Raw genomic sequence first — 19,590 nt, 5'->3', positions numbered from 1 at the left:
CCTTTGCTCTGATACAAAGATAATAAAGCTCTACTTGAAAAGCAATACTTTCAGAACCAGATAAGCAGAGGAGATTAATGTCCCCAGCTGTATAGTGAAAAAGCGTTTGAATGTTGTATCTATAATTCTGCAGCCAAACTGTTAAACGTGTTGAAGAATAATGATGGTTTCTGATCCGGGGACATGAACTCTAGCACAGTAAGCAAACAAAAACTTCAGCAATTCACTTAAATTAGCAGTTTCTCTTTAAACTGAGACCTAAACCAACTACTGACAGTGTAATAAAAAGTAGGAGAAAAACAGACTTTCATATATTATACTCGGCGGAGAATCATTTTATCCATAGCTATGTTTATTAATGACTTGTATCACTAGAAAAAGAACTTCATCCTCTCAAAGTGCACTGGAGATGACTTACGCCTTCATTGTGTTCGCTCCCAATTTGGGAGAGACCTTTTGATTCCTCTCCCTCTGGCCTTCACCCTCTTTCAAATCGCTACAACTCACTTAAATATGGTGATGGACAACATAAATATGGCGTATGAAACACAATAAACGTATAATATTATAATACTCTCTTCAGATATTACCAAATTGACTTTCTGAATGAAACCGCTCTTTTTCTAGTAAACAAATGACACCAAACCTGGGAAGGCAGAATTCACGGATAGAAATCTGAATTATTTTACAGATTCTAATAATTCATCAGAAGACACAAGTTATCTAAACTTGTGTTTAGATATGTAGGCAAATTACTTAGAAAAATCATCCTGTTTTGAGGTTTTTCTAAAAAGCATGGAGACATCTCTCACCTGAGGAGCACCTGGAATGGCTGGCCCTGGAGTAATTGGCTGAGCCATCAAATCATAGTCATTTCCAGAAGATCCAGCTGCTACATAGGAGTACGATCCCCGGGCCCACGGGTCAGCCCGCCAGCGGGACACCACAGTCTCTTTAGGCTGAGTGAGACAAGACAGAAACTTCAGCTGTTGACACAGTGCAAGTTCTACAGTTAGTGCAAAATACAAAAGATGCAAATTGCAAGAATAAAAGACACAAAGTCCTTGGAGTAATGTTAATGGTGGAACTCCAAGTTTATACTCCAGGATAACACATACTAAGGTAAATAATTTGTCTTTGGCAGCAATACCTTAATTCTTTCCGCTGTTGCGACAACCTACCGCACATAGCTTCTGCACTGGAACTCAGACTTTGTAGTCAGCTCTATGTGCACACTGTGTACTGTTCGCTCTGTTTCTTCTCCTATTATCAACATAATGACAATGCACGCTTCCTACTCCTTTACTTTCTTTCAGCCACAGCTCATCTGAGTATGTCTTCTGATCTGGCTATGATATAGGCCTATATAAGGTCTGTAATTCATCTGAGAAAACGACTGCATGAAGGGCACCTACACAAACACCTACATTTCTCCAATCCATCTGGTTTGCCAAGGTAATAGTCATGATGAAAGATATTCCACTGAAAGATGCAACAGTGAGAGCATCACCAGAACTCAAACCAGTATCACTCTAAGGCGTAACAGCAGTCAAGAGAAAATGGGACATCTTCATAACCTTGCGGACATAACACTGATGGATGTGAATCTTAAAATAGCCCGGACTCTGTTCAAATGTGTTACTGAGTTTTAACAGGAATCACACCCTGTAAAAATGCAAACATCAAGGCAGGAACCTCATCTCCTCTCCTCAGGCACAAAGATATTTCATGGAATTGTTTCTACTTGAACACATCTTCCCACAAAGGAAGAGAAATAGGCTCTATCTAGCAAGGGCGTTATCCAGAAGCCAGTCCAGCAGGCACCGTACCACCTCATGGCAAGGGAAGTCTCCTGGACCCCAACGCTGACAGATCTGAGATGATCTCTCCGAGGCTGGCCTCAGCTGGACTATATTTGATGCCTTCTGCTGAGTCTGTGGCAAGGCCACAGAGGACTGGGGCCATGTTCCAAGGTGTAAGACACCACTGGGGGTTGGAGACCACATCTCCCAGTATGGTCTGATGACTTAATTGAGAAAATTCCTCACCACAATTTTCAGCACTTTTTTATCCAAAAGCTACGGAACGGAGTGATGAGCCAGCCCTCACATATTGCCTGCTTTTGAGAAAAAAGTAACCTCACATTTCCGTTCTTGTTGGATGGAGACCACTGTGATGGCACTGTATGTGATCACACGTATATCTGACAAAGAAAACTTTGAGGCATTTCATAAATTTCTTAATTCTCTCAAATGAAGCATTGCAGTCTAACAGGGAATAAAGCCAGATAGAAATTTTACTTCACTGAGGTAGTTTTGAAGGTATGGCTAACCCAGACATAATTGTAGAGCAGAACACGAAAGTACCGGTTCCCCAGTACTGAGACTGCACCAGTCCAAACAGTAACTGTGGTGTGCATGTGCCCACACACCCGTGTGTGGGTATGAGTCAACTTTTATTTTCATCCTGACAAGCAAACGCTGTAATTAGGATTCCCTGTGAACAAAGAGAAGGATGGTTAGAGGATAAAACATGTACTACAACAGAAGCGATACAAAACTGGAACCCTGTTCTAGAGAGGACGTGAAGCTTGCAGAGGTTAGCTGCTCAGCACAGTTGAAAAAAATTTCCATGTGCTGAAGAACAGCAGGGTGAAAAAGTGGTTATATCTGCCTTTGGGAAATGAAAACCAAATCAGAAAGAAAAAATAAGACAGTAATAAGAAGTAGCACAGGAACGAGGAGGATGGCTCACATTGCAATGAATGAACTGTTGCTTTTGTTTAACTTTTCCGCTCCCCTGTTTTGGGCAGACACAAGGAACTGCACTCGCACAGCAACAGACACCGTTGTTCATCCAACACAATGGATGAGAGTGCAGTTTATGCCGACTGATGAATGGCTGTCCAGAAGACAGCCTCCAGCAAACCTCTCTGCTATCAAGTGCTCGTAGTACATAAGCACCCGAACTGTGAATACATTAAAACAGAGACTCACTTAGAGATCTCACTTATCACAACCGATAACTGCCGCCTTTGAATGACTGACCAGATATGGAGTCATGCACAGGGGATTATCTGTTAATGCACTAAAATATTTTAAAAGTTCAAATAAGTTCTCTAAATTTGATGTTTATCTACAGTAGAATCCATAGTTCTCGAGATTCTGCAATTTGCTAGTGTGTATTTTTTTCACTTGAAAACCCTACTAGAGAGCAGCCGCAGTAAAACACTTCACTCTTGGCTCACTCGAGAGTGATTTCTACACACTACATGGTTTCTACAGCACCTGCAGACAGGAAAGTCTCAGAGCTCCTCTCAAAGAAAGATCTCATTAGGAACTAGAATTGTCCTCTGAGAGTTCAGAGAAGGAGCTGGGGGTTTATCAGGAAGGCAAGCCTGGGGTTTCCTTCTCTTGTGTTCTCCAGTCTGAGACGTAAAATTCAACCGATTGTGCATTTCCAAAATATGAGATCCACTCGTTAACTAAAAATCCATGCTTACAGTCAGCTGTAAGGATTTGTCCGCCATACAGAAAGCATTAAAATACTAGGGATGATAAAGCTGTGTTCAAAAAGAGCTCTACAAGTATTCTACAATAAAGACAATGGTTTAAATCTATTCCTCATGTGAAATACCAAGCAAGTAAACAGTCCAATTTACACCTGGCCAAATGCTCAGAGGAGACTGATATAGTAAAGTTAACATATATTTTTTCTATTACTTTACTGCACAGAAGTCCCAGTGGACCAGAGCTATTTCTTTCCAACCAATGCCGTTTATAAGAACAGCTTCCACACTGCCTGTCAGGAGAACAGACCAAGTATTCAACTCAGTCACACACACTGTAGGTTGAACAGCTATATGGCTTTCCAAATTGATGTCTTAAGTACACAAGCTTCTTTTTTTTGAGTAATATTTAAGTATTTTCTAAACTCCCCCTTCACTAACCATTCCTGTTACACTTACTGTGCCTAAATAACCGTTGGCTAGCTGCACAGGGAACTGATCCAGATGGAAGATTGCCTTTACTCCCTTCCTTCCCTTCAGTTATTTTCCAGCCAAACCAGTTTCTTTGTGGAGTTCATTGGTCAAGAGCTTTACTGTACTTAGAGAAGGTGCAGAGCATGGCAGGGAGTACCTAAGCAGTGCTGTCACTAGCCACGGACTAGTTACTGCTGTAACCCCAGAAATGTAAAAGGTAGAAAATTAACTGAAGTATTTGACACTCTGAAAAAGCTAGAGTCTTACTCGGTCTAAGACAATCTTCACAAAAAAACCCCAACAAACCCAAACCCCACAAAAAAAACCAACCCCAGACCCACAAAGAACCCCTCCTCCCCAAACACCCTGAACAACCAAAAGGCGGTACATACACCAAACAGCTCAATACTGCAGCCGAGCTACTGAGAATTGCAGCGCATTCCGAACTGCAGAGGAGCCGCCCAAAGAGGCTGGTCTGTACTAACCTGCGGCACAGCGCTGCTACCAAAGATGCCTTTGAGGATGGCAAGGCACCGTCCGACAATGACATCATCACTGATATTTTCCATGATCCCTGCTGCTTCGCCTGCTACCAAGGCCAACAAAATTGGTGCTGGGGGCGGGGTGAGGGGGTTGAGGAAGGAGAGAGAAAAAAACAATTGAATTATTGAAACCGAACATTTTAATCAGACAAGTTGGACTTGAATAGGTGTAGATCTGCAGCTAAGTCATGAGGTTAAAAACGAAACAAACCCAACAAAAGCAGTCCTAAATCTTCCACCATCATGTCAAATTACCAAAAAGAAAATGAATTAATATATGCTATGGTACTATTTAGAATTCTCAAGAGAGCTGATGTATTAAAAATTAAATACACCCATCAGGAAGTACAGGATGCAGAAGAGAGGAAAGGTTTTCTTTAGTGAAGACACCACTTGCTCGACACAGGAGTTTCGCTGGGATTTAACAGTCATCTGTGCTACATTTAAGGGAACTCGATACTTTCCAAACAATCTAATTGAAGTATGATTAACATCAGCATAGCAGTTCAGTTACCTGTGTAAGTACTTCACTCATACCAAGTATCTAGATTTCTTCATTACCAATGCACATTCACATTAAATAATCTCAATGGAGTGGAAACTATGAACAGTAGAACGATATCCAGAAAAGCAGCAATTCTGAGAAGAATTCAGAAGTCAAAGGGACAGATATCACATAACCCAGCTGCCCACGTGATGCTCTGGTGAAGAGTGCTAATGGGATCATAGGATATACAAACAAATAGATGAGGTCATTTTACCTCTGCCCAGCTATGGTAAGACTAAGCATATATTTTTGGTAGTCACAAATTCAAGGAAAATCTTAGGTAAGTATTGAAGAGCTACCAAAATAACCCAATGGCAAGAAACATGCATTTACAAGAAGTGACTCCGGCCCGAGCACGGTTACTGAGTGAAAACTCTCTCAGTTGATCTTTCTCCTCCTGGAGATATTTATGAACTCCTAAATTTAGCAAAGGAAAAACTACAGCTAGAAACAGATGTCATGCATATTGAAATGGGAAATAAAGTCCTTGTTAAAAATTTGGCTTTAACTTTTGTGCAGGTTTCCAATATGATTAGTGAATTCCTTATCTTCTGGTATATACAGAGATCTCCTGGTACACATTCCCATCAAGTTACTGCTCTTTAAAGAAAACTGGCTGAAGTTCAGCTGTGATACACAGGCTGGAAGACCCAATAATATATTCTAGTTAAAAACAAGTGTCTTTGGAATTCTGAAGAAGCTAGACTAGTAAGGCTGTTATTACTACAAAGATTACACTACTCAAGATACTACTAAGACACTTCAATATGCAGGACCTCTGGGACTAGAAGCAGTTTATTAGAGAAAAAAGATACAGGATTGCTCCTCTAGTTAAACTCCAGTTTCTGAAAGATTAAGCCTAGTCTTCCAAACAATTGAACAAAAAACTGGTTTCCTATCATCCATAGGCATTGGGAATTTTTTCTTGTAATTTCAGCAGCGAAGTTTTTCCTAGTTTGCCATCCTTGACACAATGAAATCCCTGAAGTTTTCAGCTGTTATTCGGTCAACATATTTTTTCTTGATGGAACAACTACGTATTCAAAATGCAGCTTCCAGTGAATTTGTTCATGAAAACTTGTATTCAGACAACCCCAAAATATTTTTATGGAAATCCTGCCTTTCCAAGTGTGAGACCCTGTTTTGTAAGCATTTACAGACCCAAAAATGTTGCTATACAGTCACCTGGATTAATTCAGAGCTGTAACAGAGAGCCACAAGGCTGTACCACAACAGTGACTATTTTGCTACGCAAATACCAAAGCGCTGCTCAGAAAAGCTTCTTGCATGATGAACATGTGTCACAGCTCCACAAAAAATCCTCTCCTTGAGGCAGTGATCTTTACTGAGCCTTGATACCAAACAGCAAGCCGAGAACGTGGCTTAGCCAGAGAACAGCGAGTAACCACAAAACTATGACGGAGAAAGGGTCTCATCTTTTTCATCACATGTGTCTAGGAAAAACAGAAGAGCCAGGCAAGAAAACAGAGCCTGAAATGTCACTGGACTTCCAGAAAACACTGAGCATTTCTGCCAGGAGTTCCTCTGCCCTGTGCTGATGGAGTCTCTCCATCTTAAAGCGTGTCTGCATGGCTACGACACCAACCCAACAGCACGACAGAGCAAGAGGCACCCACAGCACAGGCCAGCTGCTCCAGGACACGCATAGCGCTCCTGAGGCTACCCGTTTACCTGAACTAGACTTAAACCACGGGGAAGATTCCTGTCTGAGCTACAACAGGTCACCCCACAGCAGTACAAACGTGCAGTCTCTTCATCTGCCTTTCACTCCATTCACCCACTACCTTTAAACACTTCTCAGAGACCACTTGATCTCTGCCAACACGAGACCTTTAAAGAACTTCCACAGAGCTAACACAGCATGTGCTGTGATACTTCCAGTTTTTTTGTTTCTGGATTAATAATTGTTCTCCAATCTGTTCAGTTTAAATAGTCTCTGCCCAAAATGCTATGGCAACAGAAATACAGAATGTGAAAGAAATAAATAACAGCTTCACAAGTTCAGTCAGGTCTACTTTAATATTTCACAGTGTAATCACATTAACTGCCACCTAACTATCCACGAGAAACGGTAATTGATTTTTTCAATTTCAGCCACCTGACTTGTGCTTTAGCACAGGATTTTATTGCATTTCTATTTTATTTCTGCGTGCTCTGCCTATTTTCATGGGGAGGAAAGTTTTGCATCTAGCAGCAAAATCTTTGTATGTGAGACGGTCTTTCCATGTAAACCAAAACCTCAACACTACTTGTTAAGTGTGTAACAGAGCCATCTTAAAGCCACAAAAGCAGACACATGAACAGCCTTGTTATCCAAGGTTCATTACTTGTATTTCTCCAGTCAAGTCTTATCAAACATTTTAACAATTAATACCCTAGAACGGCACCTTCTTTGCGCAGCAGTTTTCTCCAGTTAAAAGAAAAACCTGGCCTGCCCATGATAGAGTGGAAGAAAACCCACTGGTACTTTGAACAGTCATCTGCAAGAACAGTAACTCATTTAATAGTGCTCACTGTATATACACTTTTGCTTTTAGTATGGTAAACGGCAATGAACAAAAACACTACGCTTACTGAAAATATCTTTCGACAACCTCTTGTGGCAGACACCAGCTGCAGGTAAAACAAAACTACTAATGGCAAAGTCCAGCTGTAGAAACAGGCAGAGCAATACCTTTTCCCTACTTAAGCATTTTCTAAAGAGGACTTCTAAAATTATCTGTCAGTCTGAGACCCACAGTCTACAGTCACAGCCGCTTTGCTGCTCAAAACAGGAAACAAGGTCATCCATTCAACAAACTGAGACGCCACAGCTTGCCTTTCCTCCAGGGCACACTGCATCTTAACCATATGGATGGGCCTGCAGCTCATCAAGCTGGAATGGTAATGCTCAGCAAGAGGAACGGAGCTATCACACAGCCTCTAATCTGCTCCACTGAAATCTGAGTGTTCAATACTCTGTAAAGGCTGCGCTGCACCCCCCGAGAAACTGAACAGGATAACCTCCGAGCACTGAGTTCTGCAGCTCAGCTGCATAAGAGAATACACAAGTCAACAGCACCCCTTACATCTGAGAAAAAAATGTAATTTATCTTGGTTAGTTCCTAGACACTTTCCTGGGCAGCAAAGTCACCTGCACAAGAAAGGACTTGAGGTCATAGATGAAAGAGGCTCATCTACAGTTATCAAATCATCCCAGATTAGACAGACAGCCCCATGAAAGAGGTCTGGCTTCAAACTGCCAGTTCAACTTGAAAAACATCCAGTAAGCTGAGGTTTTCAAAACTGAGACTAAACTGGATGCCAGTCCCCTTTGCATGAGCAGCTTAGTGAAAGAGGGGAAGGGCTCAAACAACGTTCCAAGAGGCCAGAGAGAAACTCTATTTCAAAGACACTTATGAATCAAGAAAAAGGTTTTAATTCAGGAATGCTACAGAGACAAATCACCCTTGTCTTGGAGAACTCACTACATTCTCCTGACAAAGTCGATACTTAACTAAGACAACACAGGACAACTTCACCAAGGTGTGAGACAATAAAGCAGCCTATAAAAATGCAAGTGTTACAGTAGATCGGTAGCAACGCAATTTAACAGACATAGCCTGGAATTCAGCATTAGTAAAACTCATACTCATCCATGTCCTGCCCTAATTTACTACAGAATTGTTTGCAAGTCAGTGGTGCTCTCTGCTTCCATTTGTCTTCCTACAAATACTATCTTCTTATCATGTGCACATGTGAACAGTAACAGCATCTTTAAAAGTGCTCTTTTCTAGATCTGAAACTACACAAATAAGACACTGGCAGAAGCAGACATGCACCACAGTTACCTTTGTACAGGTTCCAAAACAGAAAGAGTTCTCCTCTGCTTGCAGTAGTGCTACCAACATGACCAAACAAATTGACACTTGGATCCCAGAACACACGATCAAAACATAACACAACCTAGAAAAAAAAAGAATCAAGAGTTAGGAAGAGCACACAGAAAAAACAAAAATAAAAATAAAAATAAAAATAATTACACTCATTGATGTTTATCACTGGAAAGGTCAAGAAAGGAAAATCTGGTGAATACATACTGCGTATACATAATACATAAAGGTGTATACCTATACTGCCTTCCATAGGTTAGTATGCTCTCATAGTTTACAAACTTGCTGGTTAACAAGCTACAGCAGACATATTGAGTCAACCTACTCCTGAAATTTAACTATTTAAAAATTGTGTGGGGAAATCGAGGAGAGGTCCTTAGAGTCCTTCAGATAATTTTCAGCATCAAAATCTAGCAAAACAGCAGTGGAAAAACCATTCTTCCTCTCATCCACCATACATATTCCACACACATTTCAGATTCCACGTATCGCAACCCCTGGTCTGCTGCAGTTCCCTCAATGACCAAGTCACCTTGTTAAGGTTGCCAAAGCCCATACGCTGCACTGCGGAAGTTTTCCACTCGGGAAGAGGCGGCACAAACTGTACTGCTGGCGGCTGCTGCTTCAATACTCCCAAGGGAAGAGTACACAGCACAGCATCGCATTTGTAAATGAAAGTCTGGCTAGTAGATCGGGTATTTACAGCTATCACTTCACAGCCTGGAAAGGAGAGAGAAAAACAATCATTTAGTAGGCCAGGAGGCAAGAGAAGTGGATTAAAAATTAAAAACATACCCACAGCAGAAGACATTTTGCTTATGGAGACAGCTTTACACTAACAATTACTTAACTTGTAGGCAAGTGAACATTACTGGTCACATAGCTCAATTCCAGAAAGTGTAATTTACACAGCATCTGAAAATGGCCACACTGGGATAAGCCTAAAGGTTCATCTAGGCCAGGAAATGATATTTAAATATATGCATAAATAAATAGCAAGTAGAGAGTGAGCCTCTCATTGAGTTGCTCTCCCAGTTGACAGTTTCCTGAGCCCAATGTTTTGACGACCAACAAAAAGATACATTCCTTCCATTTGTTTGAGTCCATATTACATTCATTTATACTTCTAATACCAGGTCCTGTGGCACCAAGTCTTAAGCAGCCCAAGACCTCTTACTCCAAACGCTTCGATCAATGAAGTAAAGAAGTGGGAGAATGAACGTGAACTTGTGCACCAGGAAATACAACTGAAAGGGATGGCGTCAAACCAGCCACAGAAATAAGCAAAAAACATTAAAGATTAATAAATCTCTAACAGCTTCCTTCACAATTAATCACAATAAGAAATGTGGCTGTTTATCTAACCCAAAACATATAATGGGAAGGTTTTTATGAGATCAGTCTTCACATCTGCTTCCAGAAGCACAGAAATCTTATTACTATGATCGTACTCCCTCAGAGCAGTTTTCTGGAGGAGGTGGTTTCATTTACCTGATGCTGTATAGCGAACCTGTCGAACTGCTGTGTTTAATTTAATATCCAACCCTTCTGCCAAGGCTACCGGCACACAGGAATATCCATTCCTCACAGTCAAGTGACTGCCTGTGAACTCAAAGTCATCATCCTAAAATGAAGATGCATAACAAGCATGCATTTATAATGAAATCATATAATTTGATAGAAAATAATCAGCAACTTTACACAACGACAACATTGTTTTCAAAAAACTTTTTTTCAAAGAGTAAGTCAAATAAATTTGAAACCCTTTCTGTTTATTAGTCAAGTAGTAAGTACAGGAACTTTCAGTAGACAGTATTATTAGAGATTGCTTTGGAACTAACAAAAAGCTGTCTGGAATTTCATCAGCAAATAATCATCATGTAAGAGCTCAGTATCGCATAAAAGCAGATAGCACTTAAGGGTTTAGAAACTGTTAACATAGAGAAGCTTCCATGACAATGAAATAAATATAGCTTAAATTTCTAGTGTATTGCTGAATGAATACATTAATTAGCTACCTGGTCCCAGTGCTTCAATGAAAGCGTTGATAGGGGTGTAGCATTAGCAAATTCTAGGTTTGCAAAATGCCAGTCAAGTATTTGCCTGTCTCTCGATGATAGATAAACATCACTAGGAAAAAAAAAAAAAAACCATAACACAAAAGACATTTAGTTTGCTAGAGTAGGATGTTGCAAATGCATTACTTTTGAAAATTTATTCACAGTCTTTTTTGTTTGAGTCCCTCCTTAGTGGAGAAATAAAAAAATTAAAAAAGAACACAAGCAGATTCTGTTTCAAACATTCGGACCTCCTTCATGAAAGCTGAATATCAAAACCTGGCAAATTCACATTTTCAAAGTAGAGTTCATGTAAAATATTCCAAGTGAAGCTAGAAACATCACTTCAGAAATAAAAAAAAAAGTTACATAAATAATGGCTGAAGTAGCATGTGTAAATAAGACGCCTAAAAACCTAGCATAATCACACAGAGCACAAAACAATATTCTGCAAAAACAAGCAGGATTAGTATGCTATCATTATTGATGGGGATTTCAAATCTCAGAGGCTTCCTGAGCTCAGGTACTGGTTACAGTAAGAATTTATACTGTAATGCACCCCAGCTAAGAGCCACCTTTTCTGTCCAAGTCACCTCTAAAAATGAGGAAGATAAGTTCTAAAACCGAGCGAGCTCAAACTTTGTGTTTGTACGTTCCTAACCCCTTGAGTTACCATAATTAAAAGAAAGCTTACCATAGCATTTTTGAAACTCAGTGAAAAGCAGCAAAAAACCTGCTTTCCTGAGCATTTATTTTTATAGTTTGCATCTTTACCTCGGTGGATTGGCTTCAAGTTCTTGTAACTTCTCTTCCAGCTTTCCTTGTGTTTCTGCCAATTCATCATACTCCTAATAAGATTAAAAGCTAACATTAAAATCAGCTTACATGTAAAAGGACTTAAAGACATCAAGTAGCATCAGACTGGACCTAATCTCAAGAGAAGTCAGTGGAAGATTCATGGTTTTAGTGCAATCTAAATCAAGTTCTTTATTTTTTAAACATTTAATCCACCACATTTTGTCCTTCTGCTGTTCGAATATACAGAAGTCTACGCCACACTGCAGAACAGATGAGTATGCTAATATTTCAGGAATTTAAACACTCAGATCTGGAGAACATGAAGGTCCGTTACAGTCCTGGTATTTTAAAGGGTCCCTATGGTACTGAGAGCTTTTTCATATTGCACAAAATGTTATTTCTATTCTTCTTTCTCTCTTAAAATATTATAGTTAATATCAAACACAGTTTTGCAAAGCAGAAGCAATCATGCAAAATGCAAAGACATGACCTAATTCAAGCTTCTTTCAGAGGTTTTTTTCTTTCTCATTTTAAAAGACATTAGTAGAACTAGGTATAAAGGCAACAATCATTTTCCTTCAAGGCAGAATAATTTGGAGTGTCCAATAACAGTGACAAGAGCACAAAGCTGTTCATTGGTGACAAAACAGAAGATCTGCTACTTATGGATACACAAACACATCGGGCTTTGAAATAAAGGTACGTATCTTCTGTTGAAGAAGTAGCTGAAAAATGATCCTTGCTTCTATCTGACCTGGGTTAGCAAGGTGTCTTCCATTGCCATAGAAAGAATAGTTTATAAGGTTTCCTTTTTAAGGCATATTTCTACATCATGATACACACAGAAGGGGGACTAATTCTGCTTGTCAAGATAGAGCTCTGTAAATGATAATCTTTGGATAGAAAGAAGTCTTTTCCTCAGGAAACCACCTTTTTTATCTTAGAGAAAGAGCATCTCTCTTCAAATACAAATTTTATTTCCAGACTACTGTGAGACCCAGCAGTACTAATGACCCAAGTTTGACCTAAAATTTAGCCTTCAAAACATTAAATGCTGTCTGACAGAGCCAGCACAGACTGTTACCTAAAACTGAGCCTTCAACATCTTAATACTCTCCATCATGAGCCATGAAAGATGGGTACCTAAAGGTACTTAATGCAGCCCTGTTATCAGTATGACAGCCCAGAGTTACCATCCATCACATTCTCTTGAGAGCACTGGATTAGAGCGAGAGATGTGGGAACATTTATATCAGCTAATTTTATCTGGCTGCTGAAGTCCTCAGAAACCACTGACTTAAGTGCTGTACGTATGTCATCCTTTACCTTGCAAAGCGCAGTCAGATCTCTGTGTTTGCTTTTCACAAGGAACTCTGCTGTAATATCCCGAGGTGGCTTCACTTCTGATGCTTCCTTATACTGTTGATGAAGTTCTTTAATCTTCTCTTTTAAATTCACCATCTTTTTCAGGTGGAGTAGGAAAAGGGAGGAAGAAAGGAGAAAAAAAAAAGAAGAAGGAAGATAGATTTCAGGCAAGTTACTGTGTAAAATGGATATTCACCTCAAACTATGCCATTATACCAAAGAGATTTCCTGGTTTTGGCAGATGTTACTTATATGCAATTCTACCTCCAAGAAACCACAATAAATACCACCAACCCCAAAACAACATGGCTTAAACCCAACATCACTGATTTCTTACCAAATAAGTTGCAAATAATTTACAATATGAGAGCTGTCCTCAAGACATTTTGAATTTGAGAAACTTACATGGAGAAGTAAAGATGTCATCTACCACAACCCAAAACATTGTAAGTAGGCCTATAACACTGTTTCTACATTACCAATCAGATCTGTGGTGAAGAAAGTAAACATTTTAAAATAACCCCACCAAAGCCTCAGTCATTATCAACATCTCCAAAGGAAGCTATGACACAACACTTCATCATGTCTGTCCTCTCCCTTTCTTTTCCCATACTTATGTTTTACAGTTTTCTGCCTAATCACTTATGTGCTCATCCTCAAAAATGGAGGCTCCTTTGTCATAACAGTGCTTCTAGGCAGGTCTTAAATGAACAGATACATTTAAGAACAGCATTAATGGCAACTTTCTGATATTTTTCCATGTAAGTTTTTGTACATTTTGCCACTTTCTGAGGAACACAATGCTATCCTCTTGTTCTACATGTCATCATCTGACCTTGTTAAGAAGATCTTTCAATTCCTCTTGTGTTTTCACAATTTTCTTCCAGTGTTCAATCTGCTCATCCTTCACATGCTTCTCCTGCAATCTGGAAAAGGTGAACAGTGAGAGTCAGTTCAGCATAAAATCCTAGCGTTATTGAGAAAACTCATTATCACAATCTATTAGTGTAATGCGATCATAGCACATGTCATGGGATATTTCAGTAAATACTCATATGGCAATTAGAAAATTAATACATGTTTCTATAAATAAGGGATACTTGACTAGCTAAAACTTGAGTCTGAAGTTACCTACTATTATTAAAGGGCATATTACAAATGCTATTAGCTTTCGAGTAGCAGAAGTGGGCTGTATGTACACCAATTCATACTAAGTCAATTATCCACTCTCAGTTACTGTAGTAGTGATTTTCAGGAAGCTTTCAAGAAAAGATGTTTGCTCCTTTAACCATCTTTGGCACATTTTGCTTCAATAAACACGAATCACATACACAAACGAGAACTCAGAGAGACCAAACAGCTGTATTAAGTGGGTAATGCTTACCCTAGGAGCATCACAATTGTTTCAGGTATCTTTTGGAAAATCCTCCACGAAATAGGAAAGTCTACCACGAAGGCAGAAGTCACTTACTGTATGACAACCTCCAGAGCCTGACCTAGGGAGACAGGCTTATTATTGAGAACATTAAAATCCAGCTGATGACTGAGATAGGAGGTGGCTTCCAGCAGACGATTAAATTCTTGCTCCACCATTTCATCTTTCTCTTTTGGAACCTAGGAGTCAAAAGAACAAACTTTCTTCTTAATAACCTATTCATAAATAAAAAAGAAAAAATACAGGTCACCAAAGCTCAAAGCCTCAGAGACAAGACACTTGAGTAGTACAGAGAAAATTTTAAAAGAAACCAGAGCAATGACAGATTACCTTCTCTAGTGCAGTCTCAATTCACAACACCTTGTAACAAACTCAAAATGCTACCATTCCCCAAATCAGAGGAATGAGAAAGGCAGGGTGCACATAAATTCTTAGAGCAGTGCTCAAAAAAAAGGTATCACATTCCCTAAATTAGAGTGACACTTCAAGAGTACAACAAAAAAGTAGCTGAGAAGAGCCCTTGTAAAAAGAAATTTAATACCCTTAGCTCTCTCAAATGGTCAGACGCCAAGGTCTGTACAACACAAAGTCACTTTGCCAGGATGTCTGGCCAAAGAGCTACAAGAAGAGCTGGCAAATCACGACAACAATCAACTTTTCTTGCATGAAGAAAGCAAACCAATTTATGGGCCCACGAAGATTTCCTTACTGGAAGATGTGTTCATCAAAGCTCCAGAAGCTTGCCAATGGGACAAGAGACCACCCCGATGGTAGGATGGCTCTATGCAATCACAAGGCTTTAGAAGGCTCGGCATAGCTCAGTGATGCAGATAGACAGTAACTTATCTTTTAAAGTGGCCAGCGTGACTAGAATAGAACAGACTAGACTATTTCAGTTGGAAGGGACCCACAACGATCATCTGGTCGAACTGCCTGACCACTTCAGGGCTGACCAAGTTGAAGCAGGTTATTAAGGGCATTGTCCAAATGCCTCTTAAACACTGATAGGCACGGGGCATCAACCACCTCTCTAGGAAGTCTGTTCCAGCTTTTGACCACCTTCCTGGTACAGAAATGCTTCCTAGTGTCCAGTCTAAACCTCCCCTGGCACAGTTTTGAACCATTCTCACACATCCTATCACTGGATCCCAGGGAGAAGAGATCAGCATCTCCCTCTCCATGTTCCCTCCTCAGGAATGGTGGTATTTGACTGTACTGAAGATACACATTTAAATAGTGTGTGCTGCTGCCAGCGTGGAAATATCAGTTAGGTGATGACAGTTGCATGTGCTGGAAAAAGCAAGCATCACATATTAACATCTGTAAAACCCAGTCTAGGTTAAAGAAAGGATAGAGAGAAAGCACTGATGAGTATAAGAGAAAGATCAGCATGAGGAGGAGGAAAAAAGTATACACTTCAGAAAGACTGGGAAAGCTCTTGGATGATTGCTAACCAGAACAAAAAGAGCTTGAGAGGTGCTGTTAACAGTGCTAAGCCTATCCCCGTAACTCTATCAGATGGCTCTTTTCCAATTGTTTTTCACCCCTAACTCAAAGTATACGCTGTGTCGACAGGGAAGTTATATCAGCATCTCATTGCTCTAATTAGGATTCCTCTTCCGCTTTGCAGCTGGCCACTCTAAGCATTCATTTTTGGGCCAGTGGTGATCTTCTAGCTCTGTAGATCTTTCTTGTCTGGCATTTTCCCAGACTGAAACACTGAGGTTCACAAATAACAGTCATACTTCATCTCTGGATACATATCCTAAGCATAAGAAGCCAACTTTTCCAACTGCCTATACTCAGATGTTGATTCTTCCACTATTCTTGTGGTAAAATGTCTTAGAATCCGAATACTGTTCCGCAGGTACTGTCTGCCTGGAGACTTACTGCATCATGAAATGAGTTCCCCTGTTTCTGATGGATCTACCTTTTTGAAAGAATCCTAAGAATGAAGATACCTGCATGGCTGCCAAAAATTAGTGACTCAGCTACTCTGCAATCAGTGCAAGATTCTTCTTTTTTCTTGATTATTACTGAAATTCTCCTATCACTCAAGGTTATTATGTCTCAAAAATGAATTATCTAATTTTTGACACTACTATACTTGATACTATATCCACTATTTAGTTCTCAAATCATGCGCTTTTAAAACATGATAAAAGTTTTGAGATACTGTCAGCTCAAAGACTGGAATATTATATACAACAGCACTATAGAAGACACAGAACTTGCTACACATCCTCAGTAGAAGTCTCAGTGGAAAACAGGACTTGCTACTCCTAAGCACTGCCTTAAGACTGAACAGAGGCTCTCCAGAGCCACAGGCAGACTCCACTGAATGATTAGATTTCCAAGATCTTTTCTGGCTGACAAGGTGTAGGATAGCTCTCCTGAAGGTTGAAAAATTAAAATCAGAGCCCCAGTTTCAAGAAACTGACGGTAATCACCTTTATCATTTAAGGTTTATCTTCCAAGTCCCAGCTTAAGCATCTATTATTACTCCACAAGTCACCTGTGATGAATGAAGAAGCATTGCCCAAGCATGCAGAGACGGCATTAGGAAAAAACAGAAGCCAGCCAGAGTTGAAACGGAGATGCTGGACATAAGAGGGCAACAAGAAGGGTTCTCCACATACACAGCAGTAGCAAAAAAGTAAGGATAATGCAGACTGCAGACTGGCTGCTGAGCCTGGTGGTAATGGATATGGAAAAGGCTAAAGCACTAAATTCCTCTTTGCCTCAGACTTCATGGGTAAGGTCTGCTCTCAGGCCTCCCCAATCTCTTCTCCTCTCAGTGTAATCTCAACAAGTTGGGGGTATGGGTTGACAAAAGCCTCATGAAATTCAAAGGCAAAGCCTTGAAACTGTGATGGAATACCCCATGCATCAGGACAGGCTGAGGACTCAGCCTGTTGGGTACCAGCTCTGAAAAAAAGGATGTGAGGATCTTGATGGACAACATGTTGAAGATGGCATTAAAAAAATGCACACTTCCCAGCAACGTGAAGTTAGGATGAAGAAAGGGAAATGACATTTTGATATTCACATTGCTTACCTTTTCACAGCTGACATCAATGACATCCATTCAGAAACCTTATGCAGCTGTGCAGGCAGCAAAACTTCCCAAAGACTATTTGGCACTAGTCTTTCCCATAGACTATTTGGCAAAACTCCTAAATCAGTAACTGTTCTGGAGGAAACCAACTGATCACAAAGAAAGGATCTGAAAGTTGCCATCATTAAGAGCCCATCCTATATGCAAAGAATTTGATTCCATCTTCCCTCCTTTGGAGAGAAGTCTTTCTTACTTAGGTAACACCATGGCAAAGACTAAAATAATAACCACACTTTAGAGGAGTGCTAACTGAAGGTATGAAACTGCTCAATCTTGGGTCATCATACAGTTGTGAGCAGCAAGAGAGATTTATGCCTTCAGTGCAGAGCTTAACAATGAGGATGTACGCTCAGTGTATAACTCTTATGGACTTTGCCCTTCAGTAAAATGCAGATAGTGGAAAAAAAGATGTAGACAGACTGGCAGGAACAGTTAACCATTGAAAAGACACTTGTCTAGGTGTGGTCAGCTGCCAAGGCAGTAGCCAAGGTATGAAGGACATCCAATTATTACTTGTCCCTAGACTTCTAGATGCATTCCCTGCTTTAGATGTCTGAGTTGTTATCTGATGTATATTGTTTTCCAAGGAGATCTTTGATACTTCCTAGGATGGCTGGGGAATTAGCAAATTTAAAAGCTACGACTTGCCTCCTGTCAAGCACCACGAAGTTTGCCAAAATGCCAGAAGGAGAGGTGGAACATTAGTGCTCTCTTACTCGAGACAAGAAAGGTGGTGCTCTTGGCTATTACTGGTGGACACAAATTGAGAAGGTTTTGAGGAGGAATGGGGCAACAAATGGACTTGGGCTCAGGGATAAGCTGAAAGAAAAATGTAAAGGGACACTATCAAGTTAGCAGACCCTCTATTGGCAGGATGAGAAAAATTTTTGCTCCCAAAAGAGGAGCAAAAAAGGAAGTTACTTGCCCAATACTCATGTGGCGTGGGTGGTAGAAGATTAAAATACTGGTCATCATTAATCACATCACAACATCTCTTCCTAATTATCTTTCTTTATTAACTATCTAATTTGAAGCCATTTTTAGCCAAATGTTCCAGAAGCTATACATGACAGACATGCTAGGAAACAAGCAGCACACTGAGGCAATCTTATTTATTTATTTATTTTTAAACCAAGGAAGAGCACTCTGGTTCATTACGTAGTCACCAAGACAACATTCAACACAAGGAAGGGATAAAATTTGGTCTGGAAAATATATCCAGTTATACATATCAAGGTTTGTTTTGCAACAGGTAAGCTCACAAATTTTGTGACACGCCTTTTTAAAAGATGACTAGTGTTATAACCTTCCTGTCATTACACTAATAAATGCACAGATCTAAACAGCAGCAATTCCCTGCTGCAGCAACCATCTTCGAATACAAGGAGGTGATGCTGCCTGTCCCACAAGGTTAGCCAAAGGAGCAGTAAGAACCTTTTCTGTGCTGAGGGATTCCTCCCTACCCCAGTGCTTGGCAGCATGCAGCCACACTGCCCGTTTCCATCCTGACTGGGTCTCCTAGGATAAGCAGCATTTGAATGCGGTACAGGAAACACCACAGAGTCATCAGAAGGAATATTCCTTTTCACACAAACAATCCACTCACACTGGCTTCTTCTGTAAGTGCCTATCTGACGAGCAAGGGCAATTCCTGGACCACAGAATGCTGGAGCTGCATACGCCTGAGGGGCTTGGCTGGATGTAAGTGACCTAGCACACTGTGAACAGAAAGGAGTGGGCTACAGAAAGGAAAGATGCGTGGTCAAGCTGCAGGCATCACAGTGCTTACTGAGACAATAAAAGCATGGTCTGAAGTTCAAAGTAGCTGGACTGTGTGTCTTATTGATTGGGTG

The 19,590-nt window shown here is 40.3% G+C and overlaps 1 protein-coding gene across 4 annotated transcripts in view; it reads right to left on the bottom strand.

Annotated features, from left to right (window-relative positions):
• KDM1A (lysine demethylase 1A) overlaps window positions 1–19,590 on the bottom strand; it is a 50,688-nt gene that overhangs the window by 4,644 nt on the left and 26,454 nt on the right. For 3 of the 4 annotated variants that reach the window (XM_087760503.1, XM_087760501.1, XM_087760502.1), the window contains 10 exons: window positions 14,656–14,798; window positions 14,020–14,110; window positions 13,146–13,280; window positions 11,796–11,869; window positions 10,983–11,094; window positions 10,456–10,588; window positions 9,497–9,684; window positions 8,923–9,037; window positions 4,468–4,595; window positions 813–959 (listed from right to left, as the gene is read on the bottom strand). In XM_087760503.1, the coding sequence (XP_087616629.1) occupies window positions 813–959; window positions 4,468–4,595; window positions 8,923–9,037; window positions 9,497–9,684; window positions 10,456–10,588; window positions 10,983–11,094; window positions 11,796–11,869; window positions 13,146–13,280; window positions 14,020–14,110; window positions 14,656–14,798 (1,266 nt within the window). Of the gene's footprint in view, window positions 1–812; window positions 960–4,467; window positions 4,596–8,922; window positions 9,038–9,496; window positions 9,685–10,455; window positions 10,589–10,982; window positions 11,095–11,795; window positions 11,870–13,145; window positions 13,281–14,019; window positions 14,111–14,655; window positions 14,799–19,590 lie in introns of those variants that run through there. The other variant, XM_087760504.1, reaches the window with a different exon arrangement.

This window comes from Nipponia nippon, unplaced genomic scaffold (assembly GCF_047370975.1).
Source record: "Nipponia nippon isolate SJK-2023a ecotype South Korea unplaced genomic scaffold, ASM4737097v1 scaffold_23, whole genome shotgun sequence".
NCBI lineage: Eukaryota > Metazoa > Chordata > Aves > Pelecaniformes > Threskiornithidae > Nipponia > Nipponia nippon.
This window is presented reverse-complemented; position numbering and strand designations above follow the sequence as displayed.